The sequence below is a fragment of the Anastrepha obliqua genome, chromosome 1 (genome assembly GCF_027943255.1).
Source record: "Anastrepha obliqua isolate idAnaObli1 chromosome 1, idAnaObli1_1.0, whole genome shotgun sequence".
Lineage (NCBI taxonomy): Eukaryota > Metazoa > Arthropoda > Insecta > Diptera > Tephritidae > Anastrepha > Anastrepha obliqua.
This window is the reverse complement of record NC_072892.1, coordinates 172,349,814-172,376,444: the sequence shown is the minus strand read 5'-3', so window position 1 is coordinate 172,376,444 and position 26,631 is coordinate 172,349,814. Positions and strand designations below refer to the sequence as shown.

Here is a 26,631-nt window from a genome sequence, read left to right as displayed (position 1 = left end):
CGCGGGTGCAAAACCCAGCACCAATAAAGGTTTGTTCGCCTTCTCACATTAGCTCGCTTTCAAGCGGATGTTCGGCAGCTATCCAGAGGATGCAGAGTTTGTTTGGACCGTATGCAAAAGAATCGTCCTGACCACTCCTAAGTGAATGGGAATCAGGGACTTTCCGCACTTGCGTGGACTTTTACACATAGAATGCTCCTCCTGTTTTTGATATCTGTCGCCTTTAGATGAAATACTCATCTTAATTTCGTATTAAGTAAACGTAGCTTCTCTTAAAATTTGAGTTTCATTATTTTATGTAGGAATTTGCTATGAGTATTGCCGAAAAAAAGATCCAAAAAAATGGAATCACCCTAATGTCCATATATATCTCTGTATATGAGCCTACGGTACTTCGAACTGGTTTATTTTTAGCGCAGAAAAAATTTCTTTCGGTTCCAGCTCTATGCCCATGCATTGCTTTCAACTGCTTACTTTTACTGTGAAGTCACAACCAATTACAGGGCATTTGGTACTAGTTCTAAACTGGTTGCAGTTTTATATAGCCGGTGCATCTTTTAGTAAAAATTCGTTGTCGTTGGAGTACATTTAGGTATAATATTAAGTTTGTCTGAAATCTAATATATGTATCGGGTGATTTTTTAGCTGTATGAGAACGATGGTTTGATAGCTGAGAATGGCAAACTCTGTTGACATTTCTGTTCAGTAAGGCTTGGCGAGTTATCATGAATCTTTAACGTTAGAACAAAGATTCTAAATTGGGGAAATTTACTTCGGAAAATAAACTGTTCGCGAAGATCATAGAACACTTCGTCAGTTTCCTTCCATTATTCATTTTCATCCTTATTTCTTTCGGAATGAGGAAGTAGCTGCCGTTACGGTGAATGGCGAGCGCTATTGGGGCTGACTGAATTTTTGTATCCAAAAATTTATTTAGCTCAACATCGACGAGGTTTGGTTTCAACAACAGTGCGCTTAACAATCGAGTTATTGCAAAGATGAAGCCATCATTTGTATGCCGTCAATTTATTGGAAAAAATAGTAAAGAATTGGACTGGTCGATTGAAGCACGTAACTCGTACCCGCGGCGGACATATGCCGGATATAATATTCAAACAATAAATGCCATGAAGTTATCCACCAGATTATAATAAAAAGATCATTCCAACAATATTTCTGTTTTGTATTATCATTTTAAGTATGCTATGTACATATGCCCAATTGCTATGCAATTTTTGCTTACTTGTTGCGATCAGTTCATTTATATCAGTTAGATGACCTTGGGTTTAAGATACTTCTAAAAACCGTGCTTTCCGACTAATGTAACTCATAAAGAATTCACGTAAGAGTTGCATGACAATAAATAGTTGACAGAAAATTGGGTAGAACTATAAGGCTTCTATGCAAAGCGATAATTTCAATGGTAAGTCGAAAGAGAAGGATGTTCTGGCTCCATTTCATTTTATGATATCCGTATATGCTAATTGAATTCACTAGTTCCCATCCAACCTTCTTAAAGGCGGAAATAAGTCAAGTTAAATACCAATTATTTGAATCACAAAATTTCTATTAAATCTTGACAACTAATAAGTCTTCAGAAGAGAGATTTGGCAACATTGAAAATGGTGAGTTATAACAGTTTTATGAGTTCGCTAATTTCGCTCGATGACTTTGTAGAGCCTAGAGATAGCGAGCAGAGAAGTGGCGAATTGACGGCGCCTAATTTCAAATTATCACACAATGAGTTTTTTAAATGGTTGCGAAATATGTATATAGAATTGTCACTGTTAGCGCTATGTCTACACATTACATGTGTAACAAACTTTGTATCTCAAGAAAAAAAAAACAAAAACAAAATAGTGTACAATAAAAAGCCTTAAATAGTTCTCTATCAAGTAAGTTAGGTTAGGCAGTAAAGCCCAGAGAGTGGGCCCACTTGGACGAAAGAAGTTTGGTTCATCCTTTGTGATACCATTGCAAGAGGCAAAAAAGAGGTGAAGGAAAAATCGATAGGACGAAAAGGAGAGGGGTGGGGAGGGTTGAGTATTTGTGAACTATGAACGGTGACTAGTTTGCGGTTGTGTTAGCCTCTTTCTGCTGCTGATGAAGTTCATCAGATTTTTGTTATCAAGACCTGCTATATCAGCAGGCGCAGAAAAGAAGTGAGCACCAAGATGCTTGAATCTTAGTCTCGCGAAAGCTGGGCAGCTAAGGAGCAGCTGCTGATATGATTCCACCTCATCCTCTATACAGCTGACGCAAAAAGGATTCGAAGTAATTCCGAGCCTCACGGCACGTATACCCCGCGGCTAGTGCCCCGTGAGGATGCCCACGAAATTTAAGAGATGAGATTTTGTCATCCTCAGAATATCCCTCGAACGCCTCCTATCCAAACGTGGCCGGAGGGACTTCGCGACCTTACACATTCGTGTACTTACCCAGCGCTCGCTGAGTTGGTGCAAAGCCCACCCTTCCAGGAGTAGAGCGCAGGTTGTCAAGGGGATCCCGATCCTCTCCTTTCGCGGGCACACTACCTCACAGGTCCCTTGTCTGACCAGCTCGTCGGCTTCGCAGTTTCCAGCAATGTCACTGTGATCAAGTATCCAAATTATCCTTATATCGAAGAATTCTGATGCAATCGAGAGAGAGACCAGGCATTCCCTGACCAGTTTCGAATGCCCCATAATAGAGCCTAGGGGCCTAATTGCTGCTTGGCTATCGGAGTAAATATTTATCTTCTTAACAGTTATTACGCAAGTAAGTAGCTAGTCAGCTGCTTCTTTAATTGCGGTCACGTCTGCTTGGAACACACTGCAGTGATCCGGTAACATGAATTTGAGTTTGATGGGGAGCAGAATACTCCTCCTCCAACCCTACCGTCTAACTCCGAGCCATCCGTGAACAGGTTAACCAGGCCCTGGGTGGAGAAAGTTCCGCTTAGACTAAGCGAGGGCACACACTAATCCGTCGACGAGTGGATATGTGAGATTGACCTTATAGCCCAAGCCTCTCAGTCTGATTGCGGTATGTGTAGCAGCAATTCTGCCTGCGATGTCTATAGGTACCGCATTTAACATTACATTAAGCGCCAGAGTAGAAATAGTTCGAAGCGCCCCACTGATTCCAATGAGTGTGGACCTCTGAACTCTCTCTACCTTTTAAACTGATGTCGTCCTCTCCAGTGAGTTCCACCAGACAACGACTCCAAGATTGGCTTTATTATGGTATTATAGAGCCAAAATACAACTCTAGGCGATAGGCTCCATCTTTTGCCTGTTGCGCCTTTGCACCTATACAAGGCGATTGTAGTCTTCCTTAATCTCTCCTCAATGTTGGGCTTCCACGTTAGCTTACTGTCAAGGATTAGACCTGCATAGGTACTTCACCTTGTCAGAAAGCAGCAACGGAGCGCCCCCTTGCGGCGTGCCCCTGCTCAGCTGCCGGCGGAGAAAGACGCCGTCCCACTCTGCCACGACCGTTCTGTCGCTAAGTATTCTGTAGATAAACCTGGAAAGGTCGGCTCCAATCCCCAGCCTACCTAGAGATTTAGTGATTGCCTCCGGGAGAACGTTATTAAAAGTCCCTTCAATGTCGAGGAAGGCGCCAACTGCGAGTTCTTTCTGATATAGGGATTCCTCAATATCTTTAACAATTGTGTGCAGGGCAGATTTCACTGATCTGCCTTTGCAGTAAGGATGTTAGGTATGCGACAAACCAAGTAAGTTATTGATGCTTTAAATTATAATATGGTGGAATGTCCTTGAGAAGGGTGTGAACATTAAAGGAGCTGACAAGGCACAAATACTCGCACCTGTTCCTATAACAGCCGACCTAAAAACTTTTTTCCAGTAATAAGATTGAACACTTTAAGTAAATGGTCCAACACGGACTGCGGCCACAGTATAATCCTAGCTTGCATTGTGAAGCTTCCGGACATCCTACGCTTGCCATTCTAATGTTCACGACCTTTCTACCCTTGAGGTAAGAGTGGGAACGGGACGATGTTAGACAGATGTATGTATGCAAAGATGGCTCAAAGCTGGAGGGCAGGATGGGTGGAGGTGTATATTACGAACATCAGGATATTTCCCTTAGTTTTCGGCTCCTCAACTATTGCAGAGTATTTCAGGCCGAACTGATGGCAATAATGAAAGCCATGACAGTGTGGGACAGTGTGATGCGATACCTAGAGATGATATTTACATACATTTCCATAGCCAGGCAGCGAAAAAGTCCCGTACATAGCACTCGACAATCTCCAAGGTAACCATGAAATACCGGACACCTCTTATCGAGATTAGTTATTTCATATAAAGGTAACATGGATTTCTGGCCATTGTGATATTGAGGGTAATCGCAGAGCGAGACTCGGCACTAAGTTCACCGATGAGTACATTGACAGTGATCTAGGCATACCCTGACAAGCGTGTAACCTACTTACCTTTCAGGAAATTCTAAGAGCAGCTAATGAAAGATGGCGTAATGAAACCACCTGCAGAACTGCCCGACAATTGTGACCGAATCTCAGTGCTAAACGCACAGAATCTCTGATAAGCCGAAATAAGTATAGGTTTAGCACAGTGATTTATGTTATAACGGGGTACTACCTAATAGGTAAGCACGCCCGATGGTGGGTGTGCCAATACATGACTTCTGCAGAAGCTCTCTAGATGAGGAAGAGGAAGAGATTTTGCACCTTTTGTGCCATTGTCTTGCTCCATCCAGACGTAGATTCACCACTTTAGGTAAACAATTTTTAATGAGTTGGAAGATCTCAGTGCTGTGGAAAATCGGAATCTTCTGAAATACTTACATAGTACACAATGGTTGTAGGAGAGATAAGAATAAGTTCCCACGCGGCATCCCAATGAGCTGTGAGCCTGAGTTTGGCCGCTTGTTGACAACCGCTTCAACCTAACCTAAAATCGTTGCTTAGGTTGCCGAGATTGGCCTGAACAGACTGACAAAAATATTTAGAACGCTTGTTTGGTCTTTGGTTATACGAGTGAGTGTAAGAGTAAGTATCAAATGATTATAGAAAATCGTTATTTTCACACTCTCAAGCATTTTTAAGGGGGCAGATACCTGTAAATGGCCATATTTTCCCTGATTTTCATTACAATTATTTAAAATGAAGAAGTCAATATATTTTTTTCAAAATTGGAATACAGTTTATTTATACATTAAAATAATATAATTTTTTTTATTTATTTTAATCATTTAAAATGGCGGATGTACAGTCAATTCTTCCAGGAAGGTCGCAACGGGGCTTCTCAATCGGCGGGGATTGTAGCATCGGCGTCAGTAACCTGAATACAAAAAACCAACAAATTTTTTGCTTATTAATGTCATAATTTCTATATGACTTAAAAAAAATGGAAAAAAATTCGCGGAATAAAATGCTTCCAAAAAGAAAAAATTAATTTTGGGGTGAATTTTCCGCCTATTTTTGCTTCGCGGAATAAAATGCATCCAAAAAGAAAAAATTTATTTTGGGGTGAATTTTCCGCCTATTTTTGCTTCGAAAAACTTATTTTTTCGAAAAATTTTCGAAATCACATAGAAAGTAATATCATAAAAAAGATGTGTATACAATTTCAGGGAGATTGGTCAATAACTTTTTGAGTTATCGTGTACGCCAATTCGAAAAATATAGTTTTGAGAAAAACGCGTCTAAATTTTTGAATACAACGTAACTATACCTCTCCCAGCGCTTGAGCGCAAAGAATAGAGTCGTCACGGTTGTCAATCTGTAATATAAGAGATGATTAAATTTACGTTCTAAAATTTTTTTGACATATTCTTAAAGGATTATATTAACATTGTATGAAAAAAAAGAAATTTTTTTCGAAATTTTACAACTATCTGTCCCCTTAAATCTCATATGTATATCCTTTCTAATATTTATGGACGAGTATGTGAAATGCAATACAAAAACTTTCATCTCTTTTGCCTTTAATATTTCACACTTTGGAGACAATTATTGGTGCAAAACCGAAGACCAACTGCCTTACACTCACGGAGATAACCACGAAATCTGCAGCGACACTGTCCCACTTTTATTTCTGCAGTGTACAGGCGATACATACACATACATATGTGCAAAGATACACATACAAAAAAACACACACACGCACATCAGCGCTGTGCATAGAAAGTTGCCATTCAAAATTGGCTGGCGTTGGAATGAATTGGCGCGAGCATTTACTTAGTGTTACGATCGAGCAATTAATTATGGGGAAATTAAAGAAAAAATTATTTTTATTTATTTGACAGACTCTCCAAATTTGGCACAGTCGGAAGGCCACTTTTTATTACCAAAACGCTTTAATTTGTCAATTCGATTTTAATTAGCCAGTTGCCATAAATGAAGAATTTTTTTGTTTGAATGAATATAAAACGCTGTAAAGGAATGGAATAGTCAGTGAAGCTTAGAATATAAATCGTCACATTGTTTGACATACCAAAAATATACGTATGCATATTACACATCCATACATACATACATACGTATACCCCACCTAGTTCAATGTTCTTTGATTTTGAACTTCTGGTTGCTTGACTTGCGTTTCGCACACACTGACATACAACTTGCATCGTTGGGAGTTTACAGAACTGCTGTTATTGAATTTGCTGCTCTCTCAAGCAAAGCAGTTGTACGTACATATGTACCCTACATGCTGTACATTTGCTTTTTTGTGTAACAAAATCAGCAGCTTTCAAGACGCCAATCGTCCAAAGGAAGCAATAAAATTTCGTTTCCGTTGCGATGTGGGTGTGCGAAGCGCGTTAATAAGCTTGTAAAATGTATGTATGTATGTATGTGTGCATATATGCTAGTGTATACGCACCCGACAACATACATACATACATATGTATGCCAATAACAAAAAATAAGCTGCGCAAAAGGTGAAGCACCTACAAAGTTCTTGTGAATTTTTTAGGCGTTAAATTTGTTTGTAATTAATCTGCAATGAAGGCATGGAGAGGTAGCCGGTATTTGTAATATATGTATATCGCACAGCTACCGACCAATAGATTAGATTTGTGGGGGGTTGGACAAGTCCAAGCATTCGGTCAGTAGACCATTGTACTACACCCGGACAGATTTCAGTAGAAAGAATAGAGATAGGAAAGATAAAAAGTGAGTGGTAAGACGAATAAATTAGTTTGAGGTCACTCTGGATTCATTGATGAATTTTAAGAGATCCGGAAGAGTATGAACTTTATCCATACTCAGTATATCGCCACCCAATATCCTAAGTCTAATTCTGGAAAATGCAGGACAGCTACAGAGAAAATGCTCTGCAGTGTCGTCATTCTCAAGACAGGATAGGCATATCAGACTGTCTACGACCCGCATGGTAGCCATATGCTGACCACAGACGTTGTGCCCTGTGATTACACCCATCAGCACTCGCAGGTCCTTTCTGCTGAGTTTTAGGAGAAAGGTCGCTGTTTTCCTGATTGGTTCTTTCACAAAACAACTCAGACCAACGCCCTCTATGGGTAGACCTTATGAAGTCGTCAATCCATAGTTGAACCGATGCCGAATTGACACCTAGAAAGAGTCCAGGGCCCAGTGGCATACTTGCAGAGCCTTCATTTGCCAATTTATCAGCTAACTCCTTCCCTGTAATACCACAATGTCCAGGCACCCAAATAATACTAACTTTTTTGTGTTTTGCAACACTTCAGTTTTGTCTTACATTCACCGACTAACTTCGAAGAGTAACGCGGGTTAGCAAGGGCTTTCAGTGCAGCTTGACTGTCACTAAAAATTACAATACTCCACCCATACTTCCAATATATTCCATTTTTTCTCAATTAGCCAGTACGCCACATTCAATACCGTGGCCATCTGTCCTGTGGCATAGGAGTACTTAGTGTCTTCGTCTAAGTACCATCCAGATCAGTTTCTTTCACTGGTTTTGGACCCCTGATATAGGTTAATAGGTTCTCTGGACTTAACCATTGATCTCTAAGTGGGATCAAAACATCATACTTCCTACCGAAGATAACGACAGGCATCCGATTGTCCACTGGCAGCGAGAACAGTGTGCACCGCTCCGACAACTAGTGGTATATCTGACATTGGCCAGTGCTTACTATATTTCCTCAGACTCCGTTTAACTTGAGCCTGTACGCCGCCTTCATTGCTTCCTTTCGAACTTGAAGATCTAGACAGTGCAAGTTCAGAATGACACTTCTCTGTAGCCTGTTAAGGGGTTTTACTCTGGAATTAATCATTGTGGCTTTCTACCATACCACAGAGGCGTATGTAAGAATGGGTCTAATCTGGGTGATGTACAGCCAATGTACTATAGTCGGCCTTAGACCCCATGTCTTGTCAAAGGTTTTCTTACACTGCCAGAAGACTTTTAGTGTTCCACAGATCTTCTGCTCGACGTGCTTCTTCCAGGTAAGTTTACTATCTAGGATTACTCCTAAATATTTAACCTCAGAAGACAGCTGCAGTGTTACCCCTTTCAATGTGGGTAGTAACCGACTAATACTCTTATGCGAATTTGTTCAATTAACGGTTATTTATTAGCACACTTAAGCCACTTGGAAAAAAGTCCAACTTAAAGGTACAGGTTTGGTTAGGCTCCGGTTGTTGCCATTCTCCAAAAAGCCCGAACTCAATTTCTCCCTCTAATTCCCAGTATGACGCCACCACTTCATCTCTTGGATAAACAATAAAATCATGTGGATGACTGCCGATTGCAAGTCCACCAGACTACAAAAGAGGTAAGACTTTAGACAACGATATCGCGTTCCAGCAAGAGCGGGAGAGTGACAGAGAAAGTATGCAATGAAGTCCATCCCCTTCTCGTTCCAACCGCTGAGACAAAAGACATTTGAGGGAAACCTTAACCGTTTCCCATGTGTTTCCATTAGGCAGCGCGCTGTGATTGTACCTACCAGTGCATTAGTGGAAGATCGGCTTAGTTTGAAGAGAGGCCTAGTTCTGTATTCATTCATTCTAGACCAGACCTGTCTAGCTATCTTACTAGTAGGCTGCATAACCCAACTACTGTAAGCTTGCGTTTGGCTTGCGTAATGCACACCGACCTGGTCCAGAGCCTGCTTGAACAGAATTTACTGTCACATTTACGGCCACTTGCTGAACAGAATTTATTGATTTCAGGTTGGTTTCCCACCTAGCCAGCTAATCCGCTATGAAATTTTCAGGAATTTCTCTGTGGCCAGCTAATTTAGAATAGTTCTGCTACTTTTGCAGAAGTTTAACTGCGCTGTAAAAATTTAATGTCCGCTTGGCTGTTAGAAAAGATCAATTATGCTGCGGCAGACGAGTCCCTGACCCATAACGCATGTTGCAACAGCCACGGAAATTTTCTATTACGATGAAAGTTATTCATAATTCTTGATGTTGTTCCACAAATGGAGGGACCTACAGTTTAAAGCCGACTCCGAACGGCAGATACTTCTTATGAGGAGCTTTTCATGGCAGAAATGCATTCGGAAGTTTGCCATTGCCTGCCGAGGGGCGATCGCTATTAGAAAAAGGTTTTTCTTCATTTCGGTGTTTTACCGAGATTCGATCCTACGTTCACTCTAAATTCCGAATGGTAGTCTCGTACCACCTCATTCGGCTACGGCGGCTAAGTAAGTTAGTATCAGAAAAAATAAGGAACTTGACTTCCGTCATGGCCGATAAGAAAGACAGAAGTGAAACTACCTTCTAAAAATTATTGTAACATGAAAGGTCCTTCTTTATTTCACTGTATATATCATAGCTATCCTCATTCATTTCAAGGCTCTCAACTATTTCCAGGTTACATCAAAACTGGTGCTTGATAAGCTGAATATCTTAGGCCAAAACCTGGAACTCATAGATTACGTACCAGACCTATGAATTCCAGGGAACATACGAATTACCGGGAACGAAATGGCAAATAAACTGGACAGGAAAGGAACGGCCTCCCTATTTTGTAGGCCCAGAACCATTTTGTGGCTAACTTCTTCTCTCTCACTCAGGAAGTAAAGGAAATACAAAGTAAGTCATGCTAGGATAGCCTACCGAGTTTATCGTAATCAAAATTAATGATAGATTGCTTTAATCTAAACCGATTTGAAGATTGTATGGAACTCTTCTTCTTCTTCATTGGGGCGATAACAGCTTACGCGATTTTGGCCGAGTTTAACAAAGCGCGCCAGTCGTTTTGTTCTCATACTAACCGGCGCCAGTTGGAAACACCAAGTGAAGCCAAGTCCTCCTCCACCTGATCTCTCTAACGCAGAGGAGACTTTCCTCTTCCTCTGCTACCACCAGCTGGTACCGCAACGAATACTTTCAGGGCCGGAGCGTTTGTATTCATTCGGGCGACATGACCCAGTCAACGTAGCCGCTGGGTCTTTATTCGCTGGGCTATGTCTAAGTCATCGTAAAGCTCATACAGCTCATCGTTCCATCGCCTGCAATATTCGCCGTTGCCAACGTGCAAAGGTCCAAAAATTTTCCGCAGAATCTTTCTCTCAAACACTCCAAGGGACGCCTCATCGGATATCGTCATCGTCCAAACTTCTGCACGGCTCAGCCTGTCTGAAACCTCGTTTCGTACCAAACGGCTCGGAGAGGTCCTTCCCAATTCTGACAGCGCCATTAGGTAATTCCTTTTCGTGCTGTCGAATGCAGCCTTAAAATGGACAAAAAGAAGAAGTATGTTGATTATTTACATGGGCCTTTATCCAACACTTGTCGTATTGTAAATATCTAGTCAATTGTGGATTTTCCAGATCTAAAGCTACACTGATAAGGTCCAATCAGTTGGTTGATGGTTGGTTTCAGACTTTAACACAATACACTCCCTAGAACCTTGTAAGCGATATATTAAAGAGTAATCCCGCGGTAATTGGCATAGATTGCAGAACTTAAATTCCACTTAAATTTCAATCGGCCGTAGTGCTTTCATGCGACCATATTTTGCATATAAGTACCATCTTATCATCTCCCCACGGCCATGTTTGAATAGCTCAGTCAGCAGCTCGTCGGAATTAGGTATAGGTTAGTCAGGTTGCTTGTTTAAGACAAGACACTCGGTTAATTTTGGGCCACCATATTATGGAAACTTAAGTGACTATAGGTTTAACAACTGTAGTGAATGTCCAGTTAGTCTTTCTGACGCTGAGTACCATGTTTTTCCAAAAGGCCTTGTGCCTCTTGTGACTTTGCAGTTACTTTCTCAAGTTGAGAGTTCCAAGTGAGCGTTTTGTCAAGGTTTATACCAAGGTAGTTCATCTCTGGGCAGAGTTGAAGAAACAATTCATTTAGGACAGGACATTTAATGTTGATGATCCTTTTCCTAGTGAACGGCATTAGCATAGTTTTAGATGGTTCGGTGCAGTATTTGTTTATCATGCCGAGGACTTGTTTCATGAGGCTAGAAATGATCTCCTCTTGCTAAACTACTATGTATACAAGCATTTCATTAGTATGGAATGCTAAATTATTCAGCTTGTGGAGAACTTCGTCTATTACTAGTGGCCACAGAAGAGGATAGAACACTCCCCTTGAGGGCAACCTTTTGCGGCCTTGATAGACTTTATTCTTTTTCCTAATTATGCACTGATCATTTCTGGACAATAAATAATAATAATGTCGTATCAAACGAGAGAACAGCAAGTTATCCGATCAAAATGCCTGCTAAATAAAATTAAATATCTTGAAGCTTCTGAGAACACCGAACTTTTAGAGATTTTTCTGAATGATTTCATAGATATATGATAATTTAATGTTGCGTCAAAAAATCGTGAAGTTTCATAAATTTTGTTCAAAATAAAAGCTAATTAGTTTTACTCTCAAGTTGTCCTCAAATACCATACACACCCTGAAAATTACATTGTTCAAGCCCGGCAAACACTGTTTTCGCATTTTCAGGAATGGCTCCAGGACCGAGCACGGCCCAGCGGTACAAAACTGCTCTTTGCTCTTGAAATTCATGCATCTGTGTTTCAAGAAGCGATGAACTTTGTTGTGGAAAATAGATGGAGAGGCAGATATGAGTCTGCAGCGACAGCTAAGCTGCGCTCATGGCCTTAGACAGCCCCCAACCACTTCAATGGTAGTCGAGTCCTGTAAATCAAAGGCTGAACTATGTCGGCAGACATAATAGCCTGATGCTAACATGGGTCACGGGACACGTGGGTGTCGTGGGTAACGAGACCTCTGGCTCTTTAGCTAGGATGGGCTCTGAGACCAACTTCTTTGGCCCAGAGCCCGTTTTGTCACTCCATTCTGCAGCCATCAAAGCCACGGTTAGCAAATGGGTTACTCTAACCCACAAGTGAGCTTGGCAGGCTGAGAGAGGCTCCAGATGGATAAAACTGATGTTACCTGTCATGTCCGACCGACTGTCGCAGTTCCTCCTGTCACTGAGCAGAGGGGACTGTAGGAGGCTGGTTGGACTGTTGACGGGCCACTTTCTATGGGCCAAGCACTTGGAAAAGGTAGGCATCTCAGACAGTGTACTCTGCCCAGCTTGTGAATAGGAGGATGAGACGGCGGACCACTTCCTGTACGTCTGTCCGGACTTCGTTCGAACCTGGCTTGAGGTCTTTGGCACTGATGTGTTAAGAAGCGACCACCTTGGCTCCTTGGCACCACAAGATCTGCTCAGATTTCTTCGGAGGTCGAGTAGATTTAAAGAAAATGAAAAAGAGAATCCGAGTGCAGTACAATGGATTTATTTGTGTCTGAGTGCTGTACGGCTAGTCTGTTGCATTTTTCAAGTACATTTTGTCGGTGGCCTGTCGAGGCCAGCCCACTGAATTGATCGGTTGCCCTCCGCATTTCACAGCATGATAATTTTGAACTTTTTTATATAATTAAACAATTTTCGAAAAAAATTTTATTTATGAAAATAAAAGTGTTTTTTTGAACAGAGGGTATACGAAACATCTTCCAGAATTTCAGTGTATCCGTATATCTTTTTATGTGTGCACTAATGCACACACCAGATAAAGTAGACAATATAAAAATATCTAAATCTTTAGCGCTTGACTCCACAAACAGCAACAGTGCATTCACGCAATCAAGGCAGCTGTGCTCTTCTAGTTTCCACTGGCAATCTTATCGCGCATTAAAAACCACGTGATAACAAAACCGCATTCACCACATCTTTTTTCAGAACATCTTTGCTTCTTTAGTTCAACAACAACAGTAAACCACATCTGAATTACCGGTTGTGCCCTCAATGAGACAGCGCCGTGGCGTTTGCGAAAAGTTTATGTGATTTGCGAAAAGTGAACGCAGCACTGCAGCTACACTTGGCGTTAATTGCGGAAAAGTGATTTGTAGTGAAGAGTGCGTGTGTGGGCGTTTGCATGTTTTATAAGTACACACACACATACATACAAACATATGGTGAAGACAGATCAATTTGTAAGCAGAGCAAACTGTGATACGCGCAAAACTTTGTGAATATTGCGCGAGCATCGATAGCATCGGCTGGAGTAAAACATTCCTGAGATGACGACAGCTAAATGGATTTGGCGATTGGCGTTGAGCATTCTAGGTGAGTACATAGATGTGTATGGGCTGGCAGAGATCGCTATGATTTGCGTAGTTTATAAGAAAAAGGAAAAGTATTCACGAGTGTAGCCTCATTTTATTGCTGCAACTGTTGAAATATTTTAATGCTAAATCCCAATGAGGGCCAGAAAAATATAAAAATTGCGTTATTTGCGTCGATGCTGAGCAATTAAAATTTCTTAGTATTTCCATTTTTGTTATTTTAAAATGTAAAAGTGTTTCTATTTAATGTAATATTTTAGCCAAGGCTGTTGAAGGCTCCAAAAATTAATAAGAAAATATAAGCAAACATAATATTTTTGAGCGTATTTTTTAATGTACATTAAGGTTGCCTCAATTCACGATTATTTACGAATACGATTTCTATTTTCACTATAAGTCTTGACTTTTTTTGTGCGAGCGTACAATTGTTGGCTTATGCCGATGATATTGACATATTCGGCCTTAACAACCGCGCCGTTAGTTCTGCATTTTCCAAACTGGATAAAAAAGCAAAGCGAATGGGTCTGGTGGTGAACGAGAACAAAACGAGGTACCTCCTGTTATCAAACAAACAGTCGGCGCACACGCGTATCGGCACCCACGTCACTGTTGACAGTTATAATTTTGAGGTTGTAAAGGACTTCGTATAGTTGGTTCCTAAGCATTAACACCGATAACAATGTCAGCTTTGAAAGTCAACGTAGAATCTCTCTTGCCAACAAGTTCTACTTTGGACTAAGTAGGCAACTGAGCAGTAAAGTCCTTTCTCGACGAACAAAACTAACACTCTACAAGGCTCTCATCATACCCATCCTAACGTATGGCGCAGAAGCTTGGACGAAGACAACATCCGATGAAGCGACGCTTGGAGTGTTTGAGAGAAAGATTCTGCGGAAGATTTTTGGACCTTTCCACGTTGGCAACGGCAAATATTGTAGGTGATGGAACGATATGCTGTATGAGCTTTACGACGACATAGACATAGCGCAGCGAATAAAGATCCAGCGGCTACGCTGGCTGGGTCATGTCGTCCGAATGGATACAAACGCTCCGGCTTTGAAAGTATTCGATGCGGTACCAGCTGGTGGTAGCAGAGGAAGAGGAAGGCCTCCTCTGCGTTGGAAAGATCAGGTGGAGAAGGACTTGGCTTCACTTGGTGTGTCCAATTGGCGCCGGTTAGCACGAGAAAGAAACGACAGGCGCGCCTTGTTAAATTCAGCCAAAATCGCGTAAGCGGTTATCGCGCATTTTTATTTAAATTTAAAAAATTTAAGTAGTTTGATATTTTCCATGCAAATTTGGGCACCCCTAATGCGCATATATTGAAGGTACATTTCCATTAAATTTCAAAAACTTAAAGAAGTTTAATATTTTCAATTGACATTTGAACACCCCTAATGTGCATATAAAGAACGTATAGTATATTATATGTGTCATAAACATCTCCATTTAAATTAAAAAATTCAACGTATGGTAATATTTTCCAAGCAAAATGGACACCCCTAAGGTTCATATAATGAACTACTACTATAACATTCAATATTTTCCATTCAAATTTGGATACCCCTAATGTTCAATGCATAAAATAAAAGTATATATAGTAAAGCATTTTTATTTAAATTTAAAAAATTAAAGAAGTTTACTATTTTCTATGAACATTTGGACACCCCTAATGTTCATATAATGAAGGGTCTATACTATAACATTTCCATTTAAATTCAAAGACTAAAAGAAGTTTAATAAATATGAACCATGCAAATTTGGACATCCCTAATGCACATGTAACGAAGGTACAAGTATATACCATAAAATTTCAATTGAAATTCAAAAAACCGGAGGAACTTCACCATTTTCCACTCATTTTAGGACACCCCTAATGTATATATACATTAAAAATTTCTATTTAAATACAAAAATCTAAAGAACTTCAATATTTTCCATTCGAATTGGGATACCCCTAATGCACATATACCATAAATGCATGATGGAAAGAATAATGAGATGGCGCATATCGTGGTACCGTTACTTTGAGCTCAGCGAATTTGACAATGAGTTACGTGGTTTTAGCACCAGTATGGCCAGATCACCATTTTCGTAACTTGATTTGGCATTTTTTTTTGTTATTTAGTCTCGGAGTTTTAGTTCTTTCTTCATGGCATTTTTCTAGCCTGTTTTAATTAAAAGTAATGTTTATAATTTTGTAAAAGATACATTTTTTAAAAATTAGTTCAATAATTGACTTAGATTTATTTAAAAAAATAAATAATTGGCGCGTACACTTCTGTTAGGTGTTTGGCCGAGCTCCTCCTCCTATTTGTTGTGTGCGTCTCGATGTTGTTCCACAAATGGAGGGACCTACAGTTTCGAGCCGACTCCAAACGGCAGATATTTTTATGAGGGGCTTTTTTATGGCAGAAATACACTCGCAGGTTTGCCATTGCCTGCCGAGGGGCGACCGCTATTAGAAAAATGTTTTTATTAATTTTGCTTTTACCGAGATTCGAACTAACGACCTCTCTGTGAATTCCGAATGGTAATCACGCACCAACCCATTCGGCTACGGCGGCCGCCTTTATTTAGCTTTACTTTTTTTTAACATTTGGTCGCATTGCCCGCGATTGCAGTTGTTGTTGGTGTTCTTCTGCTTTTGGCAGTCAAATCTCTCTTTCGCTACTGCAGAGTTGCCTAGCTTTGGGTATAAAAACGCACTAAAATGCCCATTCAAAGAAAATAACCCAACAAATTTTTATTGAATCACTTAAAGAACTTTGTATGCGTGACAAATTGTCTTTAAAAGGTGGGTTTTTTTAAATAAATGTGTTATGCTTATGTACAATTTAATTTATGAGGTTTTTTTTAAGCGAGACTCTTTTGTTAAGGGAACGACTTTTTTGCTATATTTAAAGTTATGTAACTAGATAAAGTACTCTTTTTGTAAAAATGTCAGCATGGTTTCTTTAGTATTTTCTGGTATTTTGTTGCTTATTTTTACTATGAATACACCTCTTGATGCCCTATGTCTCACTAAGGATTGATGACCGGAAGAAACGATTACACCTCTATGGTTTAATTCGCATTCAGTAAATTCAAACGCCTTTTAAAATGTGTCAAAAGGTTTTCAATCTTAAGAAGAGTTTAGAAGATTTAATATTCTTGCATAACCTTAGAAGGAGCAAAAATTAAATTCACACTTTCAAAATATCAAATTTTATAAGAACCAACTAATTTTCATTAGCACTAAAATCTTCTCAGAGTGACCTTTTTTATATTAACATTTTTTTGTTTAATAATACAGTTTTTTTTAACTTAAAGTTTCGGTAGCTTTAAATTAAAAAAAAGAAACAAACACGAAACTTCAAAATTTTCGCATTTTGGGTATAAAAAGCACTAAATTTATTGCAAAGAGCAAATGGTTGGCAATACTGCACAACTCGAAAAAACGTGACGTCACGCACTCTCTGATGGGCGCAATCTTCTTTCTATCATTCTTGCCATAAATAGTTCCATTTAAATTTTTCATTTTACAACAACTTTTACTTACATTATTCTAAGCACACACTGCTTCTGCCATTTCATGCCTCTTACACACATAAAATTCACAAAAAGGCAATCGTAAACAAACTAAAAATAAATATTACAATCATCAAGATTTCGCATTCTTCATAAATTTTATTTCGTATCAGTGAAAGCCTCAGATCCGCATACGCACAGATGATTAATATTTTAATTTGTTTTCGCTTTTTCGTAATTTCATAATTTTTAACCCGCATGACTACGCGGCCATTTAACAGGAACATTAAATATTTAGCAGCATTTCCTCAAAACATTTTCCGAAAATCCTTTATCTTGGCGGCTTACCAATAAATTATAAGCGTTTAGCTTAGCTGATGTCACCAGCGCTTTATGCAGGGCATGACGGGCAGCGTTGATGTTGATGAGCCGCGTCATCATTGGTCCATGGCGGCATGAATGAACGGACGACAGCCATGTGTTTGCAATTGGAACTAAATTATTGCTTTTGACCATGAAATTCTGACTAAAAGCATTCTCACTATTATTTTATTACAAATTTGCCGGCTGATGTTTGGTTGATGTTATCATCGTGAAAGCGATTGAGGTGCTTGTGCGTGGTGAATGTGCGTGCGTCTTTCATCTGTTTTTTGTTTTTAGAAAAAAGTTAAAAAAATATTTTTTTTCTTTGATGGAATATCATTCAAAAACTTGTAAATAGTGATGATAGAATTTAAGTACTTTGTTTACTTTTAATTTTTTTTTAAATAAATTAAAGTCTCTGCGGTGTTGGCAACTATTACATAAAAATGTTTTATATTTTACAGGAATGTAAATGGAAAATTGTTTTTTTTTTTTGTTTTTTAAATGCTATAAAAATATAATCGTTCTAAATCTTTCTATAATTTTTTTCTTCATTTCAAAGAGTAAATCTTCCAATGATTTGTGTAAGATCTGCTCTTCTTTTCTTCACCACGCTTGTCCTTCATCTTGTGCGATTCTTGGCAATGTACTTTAAGTCGCTCCAGCTCTTTTCGATGCTTCTAGCTTCCTCTTTGACTGTTCGCCTCCAGGTTTCCTTTGGTCTAGCAGGCTTGCGACCAGCATTCGCAAGAGCATTCTACTCCAGTACCTGTCCGGCAATGCATTTTTCCTCTTTGCGTAGGGTATGACCAGTCCACCTCCATTTTTGGCGTTTCATGAGCACTTTGACTGACTCTATTTGCGCCTTTTTTGGGAAATCAGAATTTGCTATCGGCTCACGCAGCAATTTAAGGAAACCGGGATGCTCGAAGTAATGGATTTGGACACTTTCCATGTGTAGCAGCCGTAAAGCAAAACCGATACCACGTAGGATTTTAAAAACCTCAATTTTGTGTGGGCGTTAAGGTTGTTTGTTATTGCGCCACACAGAAGAAAGGAGCCCAAAAACAGCTTTTGCTTTGCCAATGTGAGATTTCACATCTTAATTCGTATCATACAAAGCTGCAACCTTGCTATGTAAATGGATTAACACTTTCCACTGGAACACGCGAAATACTTACAGTTGCTTTTGTATTGTTAGACAAGATTAGATTTGTGAGGTGTGCTAGAAGTTCAAGCACTAAAAATAGGGAAAAGTGGGAAAAATAGAGAGACAGGATAGATACAGTATGGATGGGAAGACGGAAAAATTGATTTGAGGTCACTCTTCCACGAATCTTTTGAATTAATTGATGGGTCTTAAGAGACCCGCAAGAGAAAAAGTATAAACTTTGCCCATACTCCGTACATCGCACCCCAACAGCCTAAGCCTAATTCTAAAAAACGCCGAACAGCTACAGAGAAAATGATCTGCAGTGTCCTCATTCTCACGGCAGGATAGGCATATTGGGTCACCAATGATTACCTTGGTAGCCATATACTGACCACAGCCATTGTGCCCTCTGATTAAACACACCAATACTTTCAGGCCCATCGTACTAAGTTTTAAAAGGTCGCTAATTCCCTGTTTGATTCTTTCACAAAGCACTTGGCTACTCTGCAGGAGCTCAACTCAGACCAACGCCTTTTATGGGTAGACGTCATGAAGTCTACACCTCAACTTGAAAGGGTTCAGGCTGTAGTGGTATGATTGCGTAGCCTGCATTAGCCAGTTTGTCAGCCAACTCCTTCCCTGTAATATCACAATGTCCAGGCACTCAAACTTTGACAAACTTTGTTGTGTTTTGCAATACTGTCCCGTTTTGTCTTAAATTCATGGACCAGGTTAGCAAGGGCTCTTACTGCAGATTGACTGTCACTACTACTACACCTTAATTTTTTCTCAAGGAGCCAGTTGCATTCAAGATGGCATACGCTTCCGTTAAGAATATCGCTACGTTAAGAATATTGTCCTGTAGCGTGGAAATAAAGGGTTTATTGGAAAAGGTGTTGTTTGAATATCAACAAAGAAAAATGCTATTTTTTAATATAAATGATCGGATGTTTATTTCATTATAAAGAGGAAGGACCGCCGTTAATAGTGAAAGATAACATCAGGCAAATGACCACCACGACCACGCTTACAGGACAATACCTTTTCATGAAATTTTCCATTACCGAATTGATGCAAAGTGGTTGCCCTATGCCCTCGATATCCTCCCGAGTTCCATCTTTGAGGTCTTTAATCGACCCTGGGCTATTGGCGTAGACCTTCTCTTTCCCGTGGCCTCAAAGAAAAAAGTCACAAGGTGTTAAATCACAAGATCTCGGTGGCCATTTGTGATCACCTCTTCGAGAGAAAACACGGTCCGGAAACTTTTCCCGTAAAAGATCAATGGTTTCGTTGTTTGTTGTGCACGTAACGCCATCTTTGTTGAAAATAAACGTTGTCCAGATCAATAGCATCCAATTCCGGCCATAAAAAATCGTTAATCATCTCTCGATAGCGCAATCCATTCTCCTGTAACACCCGTTATTGGAAAACCCTTACTTAGTGTTTTTGTCTAAGTGCCATCCAGATCCGCTACCATCATTGGTTTTGGATCCGTCGATGTAGAAAGTGCGCTGAAACGCAGTCGAGAGAGCTCGAAACTATTTATGAACGCTGAATGTTGCAAAATTTTAAAGCTAATAAAGCGAAAAACATTTTGTATTTTATTTTAAAATGTTGTGCAAACCTCACTTTCGAAAGAAATGACAAAAAAAAAATGTTTTTTTAAAATTTAATAAAATTCCTTTAATGAAAACAAGACAATAAATAGCAGAATTTGTGAATTATTACATCCGAAAAAATGTCATAACAAGTGCATTTTAATGCAACAAAATTACCGAACATATGTACATATGTATGTGCATATTTATAAATGATTAGCAAAATTATTGGCAGCGTCGCTCTGAAGTTTTGGCAAACCCCCTTCCTTTGTAAAATATATTTTTGCTTAAACCATTTTGCAAATTTTGACATTTCCCAGACAAAATGCTGACACTTTTAATATATTTTGTAGCTATGACAAGTGAATGGTGTTTTTTGATTTTGATTTGTAGCTGTACGACAGCGAGAGTGTGTTCATTAGGGTGGGTAAATTGTTTGTGGCGAAGTGAGGAGGGAATGAAAGCAGTACACGCGAAATCATGAGCAAAGTTTCTGAAGAAACCATGAATCTTAAATCAATTTTGAGTTTTCCAAATAGTTTTTCTAAGAAAGTAGTTTTTCATCCTCATTAAGTTCTTATTTTGTTGTAGTATCGTACAAAATGTAAAGAGATGTATAAATTTTGTATAAGTGCGGGTGGCTTATTTGTGTGTGGCTGAATTTTTAGAAATCAGACGTTCGCCAAAAATTTCACGCAGCAGGTCCATAGTTTGCCTAGCATTATGCGCAGTTGCTCCATCTGGTTGAAGCCACAAATTAGGATACTGCTCCGCCATTGGCCGCAAAAGGTTTTCAATCAATCTTCTGTTAGAAGCTCCTGAAATCAGTTCGAAGAAATATGGACCGATAACTCTAGTAACCATAAAACCGCACTAAACAGTACATTTAGATGGGTGCAACTGATGTTGGTGTGTTGCCGTTGGATTTTCAGAGCCCCACAATCTACAGTTTTGTTTGTTGACATAACCATTTAAATGGAAATGCGCCTGATCCGACATCAAAACATTATTTAAAAAATTAATTTGTGTGGCTAATTGTGTAAAACGAATAGCGTATTGTAGTCGTTGTTGGTGGTCTTGTGGTAGCAGTGCTTGCACAATTTGAATTTTTTATGGGTACAACTTAAGATCCAACTCTAAAATTCTACGCAATGTCGTTCTGGCAATGCCCAATTGGCTGGAACGACAGATGAGACAGATGGATCATCTGCAACACTCTGCCGCACAGTTTCCACGTTGTCTTCAGTGCGAATATTTCGATGGGCACCTCGTCCAGGATGGTCGGCCACTGAACCCAGTTCCTCAAAACGACCGACCAAACTTCTTATCATAAAGGCTGTGGGAGCTGATCTGGAATTACAATGTTGCCGATATTTACGCTGCGTTAAAACATTTGATCGTTGACAAGAATACAAAAAAACCCACAAAAAGAGAAATATAAATATGTCAAAAAATAAAAAAGTTATTTGTGCTTAATATTAGTAGGTCTTATTTGTCCCACCCTGTATAAATTAAAAAAATAATTACTAATGGAAAAGGTTTATTTCAATAACTAAAGAGTGATAAAATACCTCCACTTTTCCCAATAGGGTCCTTTGTCTCCATCCAACAGAGATGTGGTGCAACACCATTAGTGAAAATTTTGCCCCAAATCACACTCTGCAAGTGGCATCTGTGTACAGTTATTTTATGAAGTTTTTCATTTTTTCAGATACTTCTTCACAGAAGATGGTCCTCCAGAGGGCACCAGGGTTGAGCGTGTCAAACGCCCTTCAACTTCGAGTCATACTTTGTGTTAATTTCTGCCCCAGTTGTGGAGGTAATCGGCTCATATTCAGCCGAATTTGCATTGATAATTGCTTGAGTGTCCACATTTGTTTTCCTTTGAGTTTTTGCTTAACTTTTTCTTAGACATTTTTAATAGCGTTGGCGACTGTTAAGGCCAATCCAACATTTCAATCCATTTTGCTGTTTCCACTCTACGCACTTTCGGCTTCGATACTTGGGAGCGTTGTTTTCCTGTAAAATCCAAGGGTTTATAGTTCTTCCAAACAGCTTCGCTATGTTTTATTAATTAAAATTGCTTTTAAATAGGGGGGTAAACAAAAGATCAAATCCTTTTTTGGGGAAGTGGCCCCAAACGTGAACTTTAACCGGATTCGTTTAAGTTGTCCATTATCAACAGTACACCTGGGCAGTCGGCAACTATTCGCCCAAAGGAAAATTCATCCTTGAATATTACGTTAGTCCAATTTCGTTCTGAATTTCCTTTAACCCTTCTTGAATGTGTGACAATGAGAGCAGCGGTTTTTTCAATGGGCTCCAAAATTTGAGGCCTTCTGCACGTGAATGTCCTCGAATAGTGTCTTTCTATACGTTGACACCACTTTTCCTTAAAATTGCTTCAGGGGTTTGAGGTAGTCAGAGGCCCGAAAAAAAAAACATGGCATTAATACATCATTTTCGACTTGACTTTAGCCAAATTTCAACAAAAAAAAGAGGTTGTCTGTAAAGTCGGTTTACTGACGATAGTTTAACGTGACAACGTCATAAGAAAATACTGATGTAAGGGTTGCAATTTTCAAAACAAAATTTTAATTTTATTTGTTTGATAGATATTTTGTATGGATATAGAGGAGAAGGTAAATATAATTGCAATGGAATAGGTCAAGTTACATTTACACAAACGTGAAAAATGACGAAACATTTATCAAATTCATGAAGGATATGTTCAATTTCGATGGGCATCAGACGTTAATAAGTCAACAACACTAAGAGGCAACATCATCGATTTGCCTTTTTCAAGACACTTTACACTCGAAGCACTCCCTTTCATTTCCTACTTTTTCTATCATCGTCCTATTCTCAATAGAGAAATGGTTCATTACCATGCACACAGGAAGAAGGCATAGTATGTAAATACAAATATGTGAATTTATATACAAATGCGCATATACATGCGTTTGTCGTTCGTTCCGCGCTCTCGCTTGCAGTTCAAGCACATTAGCTTACATTTGCTTGCGTACGGAATAGATTCGTATATAATATTTGATATGTCCATATGATTTGTATGCATATTTACACAAGAATGATAGAAACAAGATTGCGCCCATCAGAGCGTACGTGACGTCACGTTTGCTGAGTTGTGCAGTATTGCCAACCATTTGCTCTTCGCAATAAATTTAGTGCTTTTTTATACCGAAAATGCGACAATTTTTAAGTTTGGTGTTTGTTTCTTTTTGTTTTTAATTTAAGGCTAGCGAAACTTTAGGTTAAAAAAACTGTATTATTATACAAAAGAAGTTTAAAAAAGGTCACTCTGAGAAGATTTTAGTGCTAATGAAAATTTTTTTACTCCTAAAAAATTTGATAATTTGAAAGTGCAAATTTAATTTTTGGCTCCATTTAAGGTTATGCAAAAATATTAAATGCCTATCTCTCAACTCTTCTTAAGATTGAAAACCTTTTTACACATTTTAAAAAGCCTTTGATTTTATTGAATGCGAATTAAAACCATAGAGGTGTAATCGTTTCTTCCGGTCATCAATCCTTAGTGAGACATAGGGCATCAAGAGGTGTATTCATAGTAAAAATAAGCAACAAAATACCAGAAAATACTAAAGAAACCATGCTGACATTTTTACAAAAAGAGTACTTTATCTAGTTACATAACTTTAAATATAGCAAAAAAGTCATTCCCTTAATAAAAGAGTCTCGCTTAACAAAAAAAACTCATAAATTAAATTGTACATAAGCATAACACATTTATTTAAAAAAAAACGCACATTCTACAGACAATTTGTCACGCATACAAAGTTCTTTGAGTGATCCAATAAAAATTTGGTGTTTTATTTTCTTTAAATGGGCATTTAGTGCGTTTGTATATCCAAAGCTAGGCAACTCTACAGTAGCGAGAGAGAGATTTGACTGCCGAAAGCAGAAGAACACCAACAACACCGGCAATCGCGGGCAATGCCACCAGATGTTAAAAAAAAGCAAAGCTAAATAAAACTGAGTGAATTATTTAAATAATTATTAAAAAATGTATATTTTACAAAATTATAAACATTACTTTTAATTAGAATAGGCTAGAAAAATGTCATGTGGAATGAACTAAAACTCCGAGACAAAAAATAATAAAAATAACAAAAAAAAAAAAAAGATAAATCAAGTTACGAAAATGGTAATCTGGCCATACTGGAGCTAAAATCACGTAACTAGTTGTCAAATTCGCTGAGCGCAAAGTAACGGTACCACGATGGGCGCCATCTCATTATTCTTTGCATCATGCATCTTTACATATAGATTTGTTCTTTTTGAAAATTGCGTGAAATTGTATATGTATATGCATGTTTATATACATATATTAGTATACAACATATCTTATAAGGTATGTGGTAAATATTAAAATACATTTTTTCCTTCATATATAATAAAAAAATTAATAATTATAACATTAAAACAACAGGTATTATTAACAAACTTAGTTTTATTTTAAATTCCTCAAGTAAATCAAATTAATAATAATCAATAAGAAGGCATATGCAAATACAAATACGTGAATTTATATATGCGCATATACATACATATACAGAAGTTTCTTTTTTATGCGGCTTTTTTTTATGCGGTTTTGAAATAGTGCGGTTTTTTTAATTAAAAAATGCATACCGACCTATCGGGAATTGTACATATAAACAAGATTCTAAACCAGTTAAGCAAAAACTCATCACAGATTACATCAGAAATGCTAACCCTACAAGTATGGAACCGCCTGCATAACCATCTAGATCAGACGTGTACATTTCTTCAAGAGACGAAAGTGATTTTACGCCAAATCCTAAACGAATGCGCAACATGTGGGTATTGTCTGATTCTATTTCTGACTTAAATTTATTTTTCGATTCTGACGTTTCTTAAATAAAGATATAATTTTCAAAAATACAATATTTTGTTTATGCGATTTTATTTAATTATTTCAGATTCATGCGGTCTATGGAACGTATCTATAGTTATAATATGGGACTAGTGCCCTTTTTTATGCGATTTTATTACATTATTTCAGATTTATGCGGTTTTAGCACTTTTGAAACGTATCTATAGTTTTACTATAGAACTAGTAGCTTTTTTTATGCTGTTTTTTTTTTTATGCTGTTTCTTGCGGAACGTATCTACTGCATAAAAACAGAACCTACTGTATACGCTCACTTAAGTAGGAGAGATCTTGCCGTTCGTTTGCTTTGTTTGCTTTGTCCTCCGATCTGCGCTTTCGCTTGCAGTTCATTCAAGGTAACGGCAATGAGCAAGGTAACGACACATTTTTTCGTGCGTGCAGCCGGCTAAACCGAATTATAAGACGTTATCACGTTAAAAAAATTAATAATTGTAAAAGTTATCGCTGTTTGTGTCGAGTTCGTTTCTCCAGAAGTCCCTTGCGGTGATCATCACAAGTCCTTGGAAATTCATTTAAACTCAATCGGACAAGAGAAATTAGTTTTATTAATGGATAATTTTGTGCCTGATCGAAGCTTTTTATATTTGAAAATTAACAACAAGGCGGCCTCAGGAAATATTTTTCAGATTTTCTAGGGGAAAACCGACAATTAATTAAAAAAAAATCGAAATTTTTGAAAAAGAAAATCCTCAAAAGCACTATAAATTTGATTGAAATTTACAATACAGTTTTCAAGTTACAGTAAACCCCAATCCCAAAAAATAGTTTTGAGAAAAACGCATTTAAAGTTTTGCTATCGCTTACGGAGCGCCTGTGCGCCCTTTGCTAATTGTTGAATAACTCGAAAAGTATTTTTCGGATTCACTTTAAATTTTCACACAATATTTCTAAGATATTATACTTTAAGAAAATGCAAAAGAATCCAGTGTTTTTTTAATTCTGACTACCCTTAACCTCTTAAGCTTCACCCAACAATAAGTGCGGCTTTGTCACAAACAAATCGATGATCTTCTGATCTTGCATTGGAGATGTATATTTTTTGAATCTCGTCCAGGGAACTCGTCAACGTAATCTGAGAAATGGCATTAAAATTCCATAGATTCTCTCAAATATATTATATTATATATAACTCTCCTTTTTGCACCAAATTGCCCCACCCTTATGCATTTCATGCATACACACACAAATATATTTATGATATTGAACTTGGCAGAGAAGGACTGTGACGCATTTGATTTATTTTTGAAATAGAAAGTTTGATTTTAGTATTATTGTATGGGCACACACACACACGCCCAGTATGTTTGGTTTCCAAGAGTTTTCACAACAATTTTTAAATGTACACTTACAACTGCAATTTGGATTTTGAATTTCTCGCCGTTCGTTTGTCTAAAAATACTTTGAGTAATAAAACTAATGCGATCGTTTAAGCCGTAAAATCCAAAACTAACAGTAATTTTACGATCACCAATAATTTTTTCGGTTCTTACTAATTGCTTACTTAGTGTTTTAATGTCAA

General features: G+C 38.3%; 1 protein-coding gene across 2 annotated transcripts in view; it reads left to right on the top strand.

The window, feature by feature from the left end:
- LOC129241027 (xaa-Pro aminopeptidase 2) overlaps positions 1–26,631 on the top strand; it is a 51,614-nt gene that overhangs the window by 12,469 nt on the left and 12,514 nt on the right. Inside the window, exons 1-2 of one of the 2 annotated variants that reach the window (XM_054877164.1) lie at positions 8,402–8,422; positions 13,152–13,538. In XM_054877164.1, coding sequence (XP_054733139.1) covers positions 13,493–13,538 — 46 coding nt within the window. In that variant the 5' untranslated portion in view covers positions 8,402–8,422; positions 13,152–13,492. Of the gene's footprint in view, positions 1–8,401; positions 8,423–13,151; positions 13,539–26,631 lie in introns of those variants that run through there. The other variant, XM_054877156.1, reaches the window with a different exon arrangement.